This window comes from Oryctolagus cuniculus, chromosome 2 (genome assembly GCF_964237555.1).
Source record: "Oryctolagus cuniculus chromosome 2, mOryCun1.1, whole genome shotgun sequence".
Lineage (NCBI taxonomy): Eukaryota > Metazoa > Chordata > Mammalia > Lagomorpha > Leporidae > Oryctolagus > Oryctolagus cuniculus.
Genome location: NC_091433.1, coordinates 5,662,694 through 5,676,221, shown reverse-complemented (window position 1 = coordinate 5,676,221; position 13,528 = coordinate 5,662,694). Strand labels below are relative to the sequence as shown.

Below are 13,528 nucleotides of genomic sequence, written 5' to 3'. Positions count from 1 at the left end.
AATTTCAATTTGTCCTTTACAAGATGAACTGCAACAGCTTCCTTTGGGAGTTCTGGTGAAAACCAGCTGCAGCACACAACAGCTGCATATTTCAGGGCAGTCCTCTGGCCACCACTTCCCACAGCAGAGGGCCATCGGTTCACTCTCCAATCCAGCTTCCTGCTAATGCCCACCTGGCCGGACGGCAGTGATGGCTCAAGTACTTAGGTTCCTACCAGCATTGTGAGAGACTCAGATTCAGTTTCCAGCTCCAGCTCTGGCCTGGCCAGCATCAGCCATTGCTCATCTTTGGGGACTGAACCAGATGATGGGCGATGTCTCTCTATCTGTTTGCCTCTATGTCATCTCTCTCTCTCTCTCCCTCCTTCACTCTCTCTCTCCCCTTCCCTCCATCCCTCTCACATACATAGACACATTCTAAAATTACATTTTGTAGTGCCTAGCAATTATTGTGTGCAGAGTAAAAATGGGATATTATTATCCTTGTTAGCATTATTATCACGAGCCTATTTTTTTTTTAAAGATTTATTCATTTACTTGAGAGGTAGAGTTACAGAGAGAGGGAAAGACAAAGAGAAAAGTCTTCCATCCACTGATTCACTCCCCAAATGGCTGCAAAGGCTGGAATTGGACCAATCTAAAGCCAGGAGCCAGGGGCTTCTTCCGGGTCTCACACATGGGTACAGGGGCCCAAGTACTTGGGCCATCTTGCACTGATTTTCCAGGCCATAACAGAGAGCTGTATTGGAAAAGGAGCAGCTGGGACATAAACCGGTGCCCATATGGGATGCGGAAGCTTAGCCTCCTGTGCTGCAGCACCGGCCGCATCGGATTATTTTAGATTCAGACAGATCTCTATTAGATTACTATCCTTTTACCCATTTTTAGGAATTTTGATCAACAAAAGTGCTTTTTGAGCTCACCCTATTCATGATTATTTTTATCATTCATCTAAAAAGGCTTGGTAATAACTTACAACTCTTCATAAGTATTGATCATCTGATATTATTAAGATTTAATGAAAATGATATGAATCCCTCTTGGATATTTTCTTTGCTAATTTCTTTTTTAAAAAACTTATTAATATAAAGAGAACAGATCCCATTTATTTCATAGATACAGTTCTAAGAAGATACTTCCCTCCCTTCCTCTCACAAACCCCCTCCTCCCTTCCCTTTTTATCTTTAATTTTTGTAAAAACATAATTTCCATTTACTTTATAATCATAGCTTAATGTACCACTAACCATAATATTCAACAAGTAACAAGTAGAAAGACCACTGTTCCACAGGAGTATAGACAAGGGCAAAACATAATGATCAAATCATGTCTATTTACACATTTTCTGTATTCTATATTATCTACCGTGTATCAGAGATGGCATATGATGTTTGTTCTTTTGGCACTGATTTATTTCACTAAGCACAAGGGTTTCCAGGTGCACCCATTTTGCTGCAAAGATGCAAGTCTGGATTCTTTGTGGTTCTGACATAGGAATGATTCAATAGCCACCTGCTGACGGAGCCTAACAGCTCACTGTTTACAGAGCACTTTCACTCCATGACCTCTTTGCTCTTCAGAACAATCCTATGAGCAAAGTTTTGACTTACATGTCCATTTTTCAGATTACAGCAACTGAGACTCAAGTCGCACCCTTTACCAGACAATTCAGTACACCTGAGCTTAAAGACTTGTGCATACCTTGCTAGAGGACAGCTTCTGAATTAAACAGGGGACAAAAAAATAGCTAATTATACTGAAGATTAGATTATAGGTTAAGCTCTGAGTGTACTTGAAGTAGCAAATGAAGCGATGACCTCACCTGGATCCACACTGTGCTTTTGTTCTCTGGACAGATTTGGCTCAGGAGGACTCTCCTTGCACAAAATGACAGAATCGTTCAACACCGAAAAATCTAGGTCATCTGGGTTGTTGTACAATGGAAGCTAAATTAAACAAAATGCCCTACATAGGGATCTGGGATGCAGTGAATGGCATTACTGTATTATTATTATTATTATTATAAACTACATGACTATTAGTCCAGGCTTGAGGACTTATCTGGACTTTCACGTTCCTTCATTAGAATTTAAGTTTCTCTCAAACCACTCTGAGGTTCTTACCCAGAGAGGCACCGACACACAGCAGGTGCTTCATAAATGTCTGCTGACAGAATGAAAATGCTTTCACTGTCAGCCCTCTGTGTCCACAGGGGAGGTGGGGCCAGCAGGGGCCATCCTCAGCCCAGGGCCAGCCTGTGAGTCACGGTGCATCTGCAGCAGCCCCTGATGTCTGCTCACTTCCTTGTACCTTTCTCTCCCTAAAACCGGCATTCGGTACCACCCCAGTGCCTTAGTCCACCAGCGGAAAAACGTAACAAGCAAAGATGTCCTAGTTAGCATCATAGCAGGGCACACCCCTCATCAGGATTATTCTGCCTTCATTTGTGAGGGCCAAGTGAAGACAGAAGTGAGATGGGATAAATCTAAATAAAGAAGAGAGAATGAATGGGGAAAGGGTTGAAGGAAGGAAAGAAAGAAAATAAGAAATGGAGGGAAGAGGGAAGGAAGGAAGGAAGGAAAAGGTTAGGTTAGGTTTGTTTAAGATCCTGGTAAAGTATACTCAGTGTAGTTACCAAGTGTGGTATAGTTTAGAAAAGGATACTAAACTGATCTTCTGTAAAAAAAAAAAAAAAAAAAAAAAAAAAAAAAAAAAAAAAAGAAGAAGAAGAAGAAGAAATTATCAATTCCCAACTTGACTCTCACTGGGATTAAACATGACAATAGGTCTTATCTGATTTCATCATCATTTAAAAAATCATCTATTATTTTTCACTTTATGTTTCTGTGTGGGAGCAAACTGTTGAAATCTTTACTTAATGTATGCTAAACTGATCTTCTGTATATAAAGAGAATCGAAAATGAATCCTCATGTGAATGGAAGGGGAGAGGGAGTGGGAAAGGGGAGGGTTGCGGGTGGGAGGGACGTTATGGGGGGGGAAGCCATTGTAATCCATAAGCCGTACTTTGGAAATTTATATTCATTAAATAAAAGTTAAAAAAAAAGGATACCAGGGATTACCTGATAAATGTGTGTGTACATATGTATGCATGTGCATATATATGTGCTACTGTCTTTTTTACATGAACAGGAAAATCGTTTTAATAGCAACAGCAGGGAGAGGAACTGTGGAGGAAGAGAGGAGGAGGAGAAAGACAGCAGGAAGGACAGAGGGAGGAGAGAAGGAAGTGGGGGATGACTTGAGGGGATGAGAGCAGGGGAGGGAAAAGAAAGAGTCTGCTTACTACAAAAAGGAATCAAAGGGGAGAGAGGAATCTCGACTCTCCCTGAAGGAAGGGAGACAGGAGGCTGCAGGAAACAGGGACACGGCTTCTGAAAGCAAAACACACCGGGAGTAATCAGTTCAGAAACTGTAGATTGCATCACTTCATTAAGGGTGTTTTCCAAGTCATCTAAAACAAAAGATGGATCCACATTCATGTTCCCTCCAGATATTTAAGAGAAGTTACTTGTCACCAAGACGGCTGCAAAACCTTTTTAAAAATACACCCCTACTTACTGGCAGAAAAACTAAAAAAGCAGTCTCCTTATTTCTTCAAAAATCTATAATAACAATCTATTTGACTTCAAATGATTCCACTCATTGAAAATCCAGTAAAATTAAATGTTATATTTAATTAAATTTAGCTGATTGCCCTGACCAGGGTATAGAATTAGAAATCTAATCAGCATATATTTTCTTCTAAGTATGAGCATCTCTAAAATGTGACTTTCTATTTTTTGATATGAAAATAGAAGAAAATTACATTTTGGCTGAATTGATAAATATCTGCAGCAAAGAAATCTTACTTTCAATGGGTTTACTCTAAATCCAACCATGCGCATACACACACACAATACTTGCACACACACACACACACACACACACACACACTCCCAGGTTTCCATTCTCAAAATATATACAGATCTCTCTCCTTCAGCACCATAAACACTCACACTCACCGTTTGGGTTATGTTAAATGTGATTGTGTTGGGAGAATCAGAAGTGTGTTTTGTGTATGTTATATTTAGTTCTTTTCCTATTTTAATGAGAAAAAAAAAAGCATCGAGCCTTAATTCAGACTTTCTCCTCCGGCTTTTGACCCAGTTTTGTCTGCACGGCGATGTCTTCTGGTCCCTACTGATTCAGACTCTTCCTCAGGGGTTTGTAGTTCGCTTTTGGTCATGTCCTGTATCTAATCAGGTGCACTGTCATTATTAGAGTGATGTTTCTTAAACTTTCAAATAAACAGAGACTACTATTTTTACAAACTTTGTCCTCCCGGAATAAGTGAGAAATTCTTGAGGATTTCAAATAGTTTTTTACTGGGAAAGCATTGTATTTCCTTCATGAAATATTAATTTCTGATCAGGTGAAGTGGAATGCAGCAGCAATATTTATGATAAAATATTTCCCTGCAAGCTCTGTTTGGTAGCATCGATGAATTCCCAGTGGATAACAAGGTTCTCAAGGATAACAGGAAAAGGCGATTTGTTGCATTACATATTCCAATTGTTTAAACGGCTTATGATACCATCGGGATATTAATTATTTTTGGATTAAGATCCACACCAGGGAATGGGTGTTTAATGGTTAAGATGCTCTTCTGCCACTTCGGAGTGCCTGGTTTGATTCCCAGATGTGGCTCGTGAAGACAGCTGCCTGTTAATACAGCCTTTGGGAAGCAGAGGTGATGACTCAAGTAATTGGGTCCCTGCCACCTACGTGGGAGACCTGGATTGAATTCCCAGCTCTTTGTGTCAGTAAATGGCAGTCCATCTCTCTCTGTCTCTCTCTCTCTCTCTCATAAATGTTAAAAAAAGAAAATATCCACACAAAAATCTAAACTATTTAACAACCGAGCCTTTGCTTCCAAACACATTTGCTGAGGTACCAGGTAGGCTGCAAGCTTGGAGCACCCATTCTGATTTTAATGCCTAAATCTAATGTAAGCTTTTTGGAAATCAGAGGCATGCTTGACCCACAGAGTCAGTACTTAAAGAGCTGATGATTGAGGCAGGATCTCTGCCCTCAGGACACTGGCCTTGTTGTGCATCTGTCTTTGGCATGACCCTCTTTTTTTCTTGAAGAGGGCAAAAGCTGAGCTCTGGAGAGAAGCAGCATAAGGTGGAACAGTGTTCATTCTGGACCCTCAAGGAGTTCCAGATCTGGCTCTGTAAATTCCAATAGGAACTTCACTGGTGAAGAGAAAGCATAGGTTTCTAAACCAAAATGAGCTCATTATGAGCATATTATGAGCATATGAACATATTATGAGTATATCCAAGCTTTTTTTTTTTTTTGCCTAGGATTTAGAGTGTGGTATACTGCTATACACTCAGGCAATTTTGATGCCCAAGTTGGCATTTATAATTAGATTTGCACTGGCATTTAATGTGCTATGGGACTTACCCTGGCTGGAGAAATAAACTGGCATCAATAAAAGAGAGAACTAGTCCCCTAAAGACTGTCCAAGGGCCAGGCTGCTGTGTGCCTCTGTACCACTCCATCTAACAGGGCCTCCTCCTGCTTAGCCCCTCCTCAGCCACACTCTGGCAGGCTGGGATTCAGTCTCCTTCTGAGAACCCTTGAGAGCTTCTACCGACTTCCCTGTGGCAGAGGCAACTCTGGACATATTAGCATCATTTTTGCTCCAAGCGCCCTGCTGTGACTGAGTTCTACAAGCAGGACTGACACATGGCACCTCATTGTCACTTCTCTCTGACAGGGAAGGCCTTGCTACTTTCAGCGGCTAACTAGGAAGAGAAACTGAAAGAAATATCCTGATTCCTATAGAAAGGTAATGCACAGAACCTCATGAGAGGTCTCTCATTGCTGGGACACTCTAGTTTCTCAAAGCCAGGCAGGAAAATTTTCATCCTGGATAGATCCTTGAAGTCTGGCCTCTGCTTCCATGAGGGTCTGAGTTACTTCTAAGGCTTGTTGTTGATAAGATGGTTTCAAGACTCCTACAACTCTACAGGAAGCCAAGTGGGTCTGCTCTGGGCATGTCTTCCCCCATGTTCCAGTATCATCTTTTGTTCCTCTGTGTTTTGCAGGAGCATGTTTAACCTCACTACATGGCCAACATTTACAGTACCATGTAGAACACAGAAAAGCACTATCAGGCAGGCACCTTGCTCTGTGCCTCTAATCCCTAGTATCTTCAGTGTGCCTAGCACACAGCAGATCTTCAACAAATATTTGCAGAATACAGGACTAAACTTTAACTTGTAAGTGGCATCAACCTAGATTTTACTTCCTCAGCCTGTAGAAAAGATCTGATTTTGAAATGGCTGTTTCGCGTGATTCAAAGTCTTTTCCACTCTCATTTATATGATAAATGCGTAGATATAGCAGATTTGGTTTTTCACTATCTCCCTCAAAATTTACTCAGAAATGATTCAAAATGTATGGAGAATTCTTTGTAAGCAGTGGTAGTTCTTAAACTTCTATGCAGGATGGACTTGGGACAACAAGGCTAATGAAAGTGTAGTTGTTTGTTCTGGGACATCGGTGTGTTCAGTGAGAAGGCTGGGCAGGTGGAGGTGAGAAATGGATGTAGACTGAGGCTCTGACATCTACTACATTCTGCTGCCTTCTCCCTTAAAATACCTGGGGCATCTGAATAATACCCATACCTGGGCTCCTCCCAGAACAAATGAACCTATTTTTCTGAGGCATCATTCATGCTTTCTAAAGTCCCCACATTGCTCCAAAGACAGACAGGAAACCTATAACTTTCCCAACCAGTGGCTGTGAGCAGCAACTAAGCCTCCTCATTTTTGGAGAGGAAAACCCAGATGTGAAATAAGGCATTTGTCTTCAAATTCAAGCTCATTTTAATCACTATTTCCTCACGTCTTAAGGCATCTTACTTTCTCATGTAAACCTCACAGTATCCCTACACCATCACCACTGTATTACCCCTGTTTTATGGATACAAAAAACAAACAAACAAACAAACAACAACAACTAAGAACAAGCAAACAGTGTACTGGGATTGACTGCAAAGAATCAAGGCTGATGGGACTGAAACACCCGCCGACTGCTCACAGAGCCAGTTGTTGATGCCGGAGGACTGTCAGCTGGTTTTGTAAACTAAGGTTGAGAACACAGACACCATGGGTTACTGTGCTGAGGGAAGGAGGTCATGTAACAGGCAACTGAGGTTCCCCTTCTCTTTGAAAAAGCGCTCATCAGGAAAGGAAAAACTGTACCTTCCTGTGCCCTGTTACCTTCACAGAACCTGCAGACAGGGAACCCCCTCTGAGTGGTGCATCACTCGCCACATCCTTCAGAGAGTGACTAAGATCAGATAAGAGTGGCACTGTACCAGAGCATCTGAGACATTCTGGGTAGAGCACGGAGTAGCTCCCTTGTAGAAAACACGACCAGGCTTGTTGGTGACGCTGCCCGGCTGACACAGACCAGTTGAGTTCTCTTTGTGATCTTCTACAACTTTTTTTATACAATTGATTGCTCACATCTCTCAGAACTACTAGTAGAATATCTAACTCTTGTTAAAATCTAAAATACAAGTCTATTAAGCACTGATGTCACAGGTCAAATCATTTACAAAGGTTTATGTGCTAGTAAAAGATAAGGATTCCTCACCAGTCCTCCCCTGCTCCTCCCTGCTATCCCCATGCTAGCAATTTGGCAAAGAATTTGGCAGTTTTGCTCTGCATGGAGCTCTATTAGAAGCCAATCAAAGGTAAGAAATGTAATGATATATTTCAAACTTTTAAAGCTTTTACTGTCGCTAGCTATAAAAAGATTGTAGGTTGTTTTTTTTTTTTTTTTAAGTGGAATTATGTTGTGGAATCTTTGAGCTGAAAGAGACCTATTTAGCCCAACCTGTTTGCCTTTCAGGTGAAGAAACTGGGGTCAGGGAGTTCCAATGTCCTGTCAAAAGCTACAGAGTGGATGGCAGGGCCAGGGCTGGCCACCATCCCACTCATTAACCAAAGCAGCAAGCCTCCCTGGGACTCTCCTGCATCTGTGGCTCCTCTGCTCTTTACAGATGAATTTGCCAAAATCCAGAAGCAGTAGAAAGTCCTTTATGGAGACAGACTCATTATATTCCATTTCAACCCTACTTCACACAGTGAAAGGACTGAAGTGGCTATAGAAGCATGTCTCTTTTTTTAATGTTTCAGATCTTTACTATTTATTTTTTACTTAGAAACCTTTTATTTAAGGTATACAAACTTCATGCATTACATATATACAAATTTAGGAACATAGTGATTCTTCTTTGTTTTTCTTTTGACAGGCAGAATTAGATAGTGAGAGAGAGAGAGAGAGAGAGAGAGAGAGAGAAAGGTCTTCCTTTTTCCATTGGTTCACCACCCAAGTGGCCCCTAAGGCTGGCGTGTTGCGCTGATCTGAAGCCAGGAGCCAGGTGCTTCTTCCTGGTCTCCCATGCAGGTTCAGGGCCCAAGCACTTGGGCCATCCTCCACTGCACTCCCAGGCCACAGCAGAGAGCCGGACTGGAAGAGGCGCAACTGGGACTAGAACCTGGTGCCCATATGGGATGCTGGTGCTGCAGGCGGAGGATTAACCAAGTGTGCCACGGCGCCGGCCTGATTCTTCTTTTTTTTAAGATTTATTTATTTATTTATTTGAAAGGCAAGAAATGGGGAGAGGGGAAGGGGACGAATATCTTCCATCCACTGGTTCACTTCCCAAATGGCCACAATGGCTGGGGCTAGGCCAGGCTGAAGCCAAGAGCCACGAGTTTTTTCTGGTCTCCCACACGGGTAGCAGTGGCCTCAGGACTTGTGCTATCCTCCGCTGTCTTCCCAGGTGCATTAGCATGGAGCTGAATCAGAAGTGGAGCAGCTGGGACACGAGCTGGTGCCCATATGCGATGCAGGCACTGCCAGCCTTGGCTTAACCTTCTATGCCACAGCACCATCTCCAAACAAGTCTTTAAGTGGTAGATATTCATGGGACAGTGTACAGTTTATCTTGCATAGCTATAATCAAGTTATTTAATCTGTGTAATATTAATACTCAAAATTGGTGTCCTTAACCCTATACACCCAAATATAACATGACTACCTTTAAAGCAACTTACAAACTTGGCTTTGTTATACAATTGAATACCCATATATCATAATATTGTAGTTTATTAGATATTTTCACTTGCATCAGCTTATTTCATACTAAGACAACAATATAAAAGAAATATAGCAATATGATCATTTATAATGGAGGAGAAATCAAGTGGCCCTCCAAGGCCAACCAGCTAAAGCAGCACTGAACTTGAACACAGGTCTCCTGACTTCAAGCTCAGGCCTCTTGCAAGCATTAGGTGTGTACTGTTTGTATCACATCAATGAAACTTCAAGTCCCCTTCCATGCCACCATGGAGGACACAGCTTCTTTTTTTTTTTTTTTTTTTTTTTGAGATTTAAAAAGATTTACTAGAGTCAAAGATCTCCAGGCAGAGAGGCATGAGGCGGGGCATCCAAGAGAAAAAAAAAAAAAAGGCCCCATAGCATTTGGGTTTTTAAGTACAACTTTGAAGGAAAAGTAACTGGACAATCAGATTGGCATTCAGTTACCAGGCGGGGACAGGACCTGATTTACAGTTCTCCATCCTGTCTGGCCTGTTCCTGATAAAACAAAAGACATTCAGAAGGGTGGGATAGGTAACTTGTTTTCACAATAAGCTGTGAGGTCAGGAAGAGCTCCCTTGCTATTCCCATGGTAAATTTGGAGATTCTGAAGGAAGGAGGGCAGCCGGTTTGTTCTTGCTAAAGAAAAAGTTTTCAGGGAAGGAAGCAAAAATTTTCACTCCAAATTCCATTGGGACCAGCCTGACTACCTATTAACCCATCTGACTCCTCCATCCCCCCCCTTAATACTAATGTACCCTAACATCTGCTATGGGTGACTCACACACAGCTCCTCAAGGATACCATGAGCCTCATATTCTGCACACTGTCCCGAGAGAACCATCAGTAGATGAAAGCGTAAAAACTCCTCCTGCCCCTAGGGTTGCAGGATAATCCTCAGGGTGTCAGAGGACCTGTGGCTTAGTAAAGCTCAGAGAGAACTGCCCTGCAATGACTGGTCCAAGAACACACAGCTCCAGTACTTTCCTCATCCTTGGCAATCATAACCCAAGGGCCTCCCCAGGTTCATTCTTATCTACCAGCAACATGCAAGCTGCTAACCTCTCTGGCTCCACTGAACTATGTGAAATGCACAGTGTATTCTATTGTCATGACACCTTTGTGCCTGGAACATCACACTCCATTTGCCTGGAAGACCTTCCTCAATTCTAACAGAAAGAGCCAGGCAAGACCCAGCTTAAGCACTGTCTCCCCTGTGAGGACCTCCTGGATCACCATACCATGACAGAGTTAGGACTTGATACAGTTTATTTTCATTTTTTTTTTTTTTGACAGGCAGAGTGGACAGTGAGAGAGAGAGACAGAGAGAAAGGTCTTCCTTTGCCGTTGGTTCACCCTCCAATGGCCGCCGCAGCCGGTGCGCTGCGGCCGGCACACTGCGCCGATCCGATGGCAGGAGCCAGGTACTTCTCCTGGTCTCCCATGGGGTGCAGGGCCCAAGCACCTGGGCCATCCTCCACTGCACTCCCTGGCCACAGCAGAGAGCTGGCCTGGAAGAGGGGCAACCGGGACAGAATCCGGCGCCCTAACCAGGACTAGAACCCGGTGTGCCGGCGCCGCAAGGCGGAGGATTAGCCTAGTGAGCCACGGCGCCGGCCGATACAGTTTATTTTCTATACATCTGTTTTGACAGAGCACTTTAATATCAGCCTTCATAAAAACACAGAAACTGAAGTAAGTTTTTTAAGGTCATCGTGAAGATGGGTGTCTCACTGGCCACAGTATTTGCACAAAGTACATTCCCAGTAAATGGTTGAATTAATGGATGGCCAGGTGGGTGACACAATGAACTACAAGTGCCCAAGGCTCAGTGCAGTGTCCAATGCTGAAGAGGGATATTTGGCAGATAATTTAACCCTCTCTGAACCTCATTCTCTGAGAAATCCCTCTCTATCCTGCTACATTCTTCCTGGAGCTCCAGGAGGCTGACCCATAGGAGTGCATCCATGGCTTCCCACCCTTAGCTTTCCTGTTGTGCTTGGTCAGTGGGAGACAGCAGCAGGGAACCCGAAGCAGGGGGAGCATGGAAACTGGATTTTCATTCTTTCTGCCACAGCTTCCTCCCTGTAGGTTCTTCTTCCACCAAGCCTGTATCTGGGTCCCACTGCTCACTCTCTCCTTTGACCCTTCCATTACCAGCCCCAGGTACTTCACAGCCCTCTGCGAGTTCCTCCTACCCACCTCACACCTTTAAAATGGTCTCTTCATTATTACCCAATTTGAAGATAGCATCTGTTTCTTGCTGGAACCCCAAATGACACAGGCCCTTTGAGTGAGTTAAATGTGATCACTGAAGTAAAGCTCTCCCTGAATACTCCCACGGTTTCTGCTGCTAATTTCTATGGTAAACGGGGCTAATGATGTCTCCTATGTGGGTGAATACAAGGCTCAAACAAAACGCGGCATCCTCCTCGGTGAAGAGGTTTGCAAATGTGACTCCCAGTGAGTATGTCATGGGAAAGTCACACTCAGAAATGAAAAGCACCCTTCTCGCGTTTGCTGCAAGCTCATGGATTCCCTGGAGCAGAGCAGCCAAGCTTGGGCTAATACGTTTTTGGTGCCCACGGGAAGCAAACAATTGCTCGCCAGGGAAAACTAGGCTCCCCGTGGGTTTGCTCAGCTCCCTGGGGCAGATGGGATGAAGGTTGACAGAAGGAGGACAGCATGCCAGAGGGGAGTAACCTCCCCTACCCCACTCCAGAAATACACCAATTATCGACCCTGATTGATTCTCTTCCAGTCACTTCCTCTAAGCCAGCACCTATATCCGATCTTAACAAGAGACAGCTGAGTGTTTGCCAGAATTAAAACATGATGGTCCAGTCTGATGAAGTTTGCTTTTGTTTCCACAGGCTGAGCTGAAGATCCCTCTTATTTGCCGGGTGCCAAGGACCATGAACAGACAGTAAGTAAGACAGGGCTGCCAGCCCCAACTCCCACCTCCTGGTGGGGACACAAGCCGGCTCCTGGAAAGCACACCGAGGAAGGGTGCCGATGCGCCCCTGTGGGAGGGGACTCTCTGCCTGGGGTGACTGGTTTTGAGAACTACTTTTCTAGTACGAGCATTTGGGTGGACAGGCCATTCGTTTTCATCCAATATGGGAGTGTGGCTGGAACAAAGGTGAGAAACCCCAGTGGGGGGATTCCAACAGGCAGAAATGTCCTCAAATCACTCCACAGCCACATGTGTGAAGGTCCAGGTACAAGGACCAGCATTCCCACAGGAGAGGATCTGGAGTTCAGCTCTCTCTCTGTGGACACTCAGAGGGACTGACATGATCAGTGTAGCATAATCAAACGTGTATCTGATCCAGAAACAAACAAACAAACAACCCACAAATATCCCATACTTGATGTTTATGAATATAGTAAAAAGGTAGTGGTCTTCAAAGGTTTACAAATATTTATAATGAAGACAAAAAGACCTATGCATGAGAAATTTTGCTGTGCTAATTCTAAAATGAACCTCTTATTCTTTTGGAAAGGGAGCACCATTCTCCCCCTGTACCAAGAGAGAAGCCCAGGGCATGCGCTGGAAAGAATGAGGCAGACCTAGTTGAAATCCCTGGCATGTAGGATAACGGGGAAGTGCATATTCAAGCAGTTATTCAGCTCTCTGGAAGCAGGATCTGGCCCCAAGGAGGAGGACTGCCGTCCTGGGCTCACAGGAGCTTGGGAATGCACACAATGACCAGACCACGGCTGCATCTCCCAAGCAGGTGCTGGGTGCAAGCCAGGATCCAGGGTGACTCAAATGGAACAGCTCCCACATCATGCCTGCCACACATGTTCACAGGTGTCACGGTTAGTGTAACTCCACCCTCAGCCAGGCCCAGCGGTTGGGAAAGCTGGAGTTTGCGGTCTTCCTCTCGTCAGGAAAGGTGGAGAGAGTGCTCCCTGGTCACAGTCCACAGATGGACCCCTGCCCTGACCCAGAATCACACTCATCCCATGTCTTTTCTGAGCCAGCTGCTGTGACCTGCTGTGCTGTTCTGAGTCCTTCGGTGGCAAGGGTCTTAGCTCTCTGAGTACCAGTGTCCTCATCAATGTGAGATGTCTGAGTAGCACAGAAGTAGTGATGGAACAGGGGCTAGGATTCAGGTCTGTCTGGCTCAGACCTGAATGTGCGCCCTCCACTATCCTGCCCCTGTGAAAACTGCAGAAGGCCGAAGCAGGGAGCCTGAGCTGATATCAGCCTTGTGAGTTGGCACATTGGTGGCTGTACAGCAAAGGAGATAATTCTCAGATGCAAAGTGGTAATTAGAGAGACGTGGCCAAGAGCAATCTCCTTAAAAGAGAGATGAATTTGAGGTTTGT

General features: G+C 44.1%; 1 protein-coding gene across 1 annotated transcript in view; it reads left to right on the top strand.

Moving 5' to 3' along the window:
* The window catches only part of CLNK (cytokine dependent hematopoietic cell linker), a 181,269-nt gene that overhangs the window by 6,052 nt on the left and 161,689 nt on the right, over nucleotides 1–13,528 (top strand). Inside the window, exon 2 of the mRNA XM_070069585.1 lies at nucleotides 12,064–12,116. Coding sequence (XP_069925686.1) covers nucleotides 12,106–12,116 — 11 coding nt within the window. The 5' untranslated portion in view covers nucleotides 12,064–12,105. The remainder of the gene's footprint in view (nucleotides 1–12,063; nucleotides 12,117–13,528) is intronic.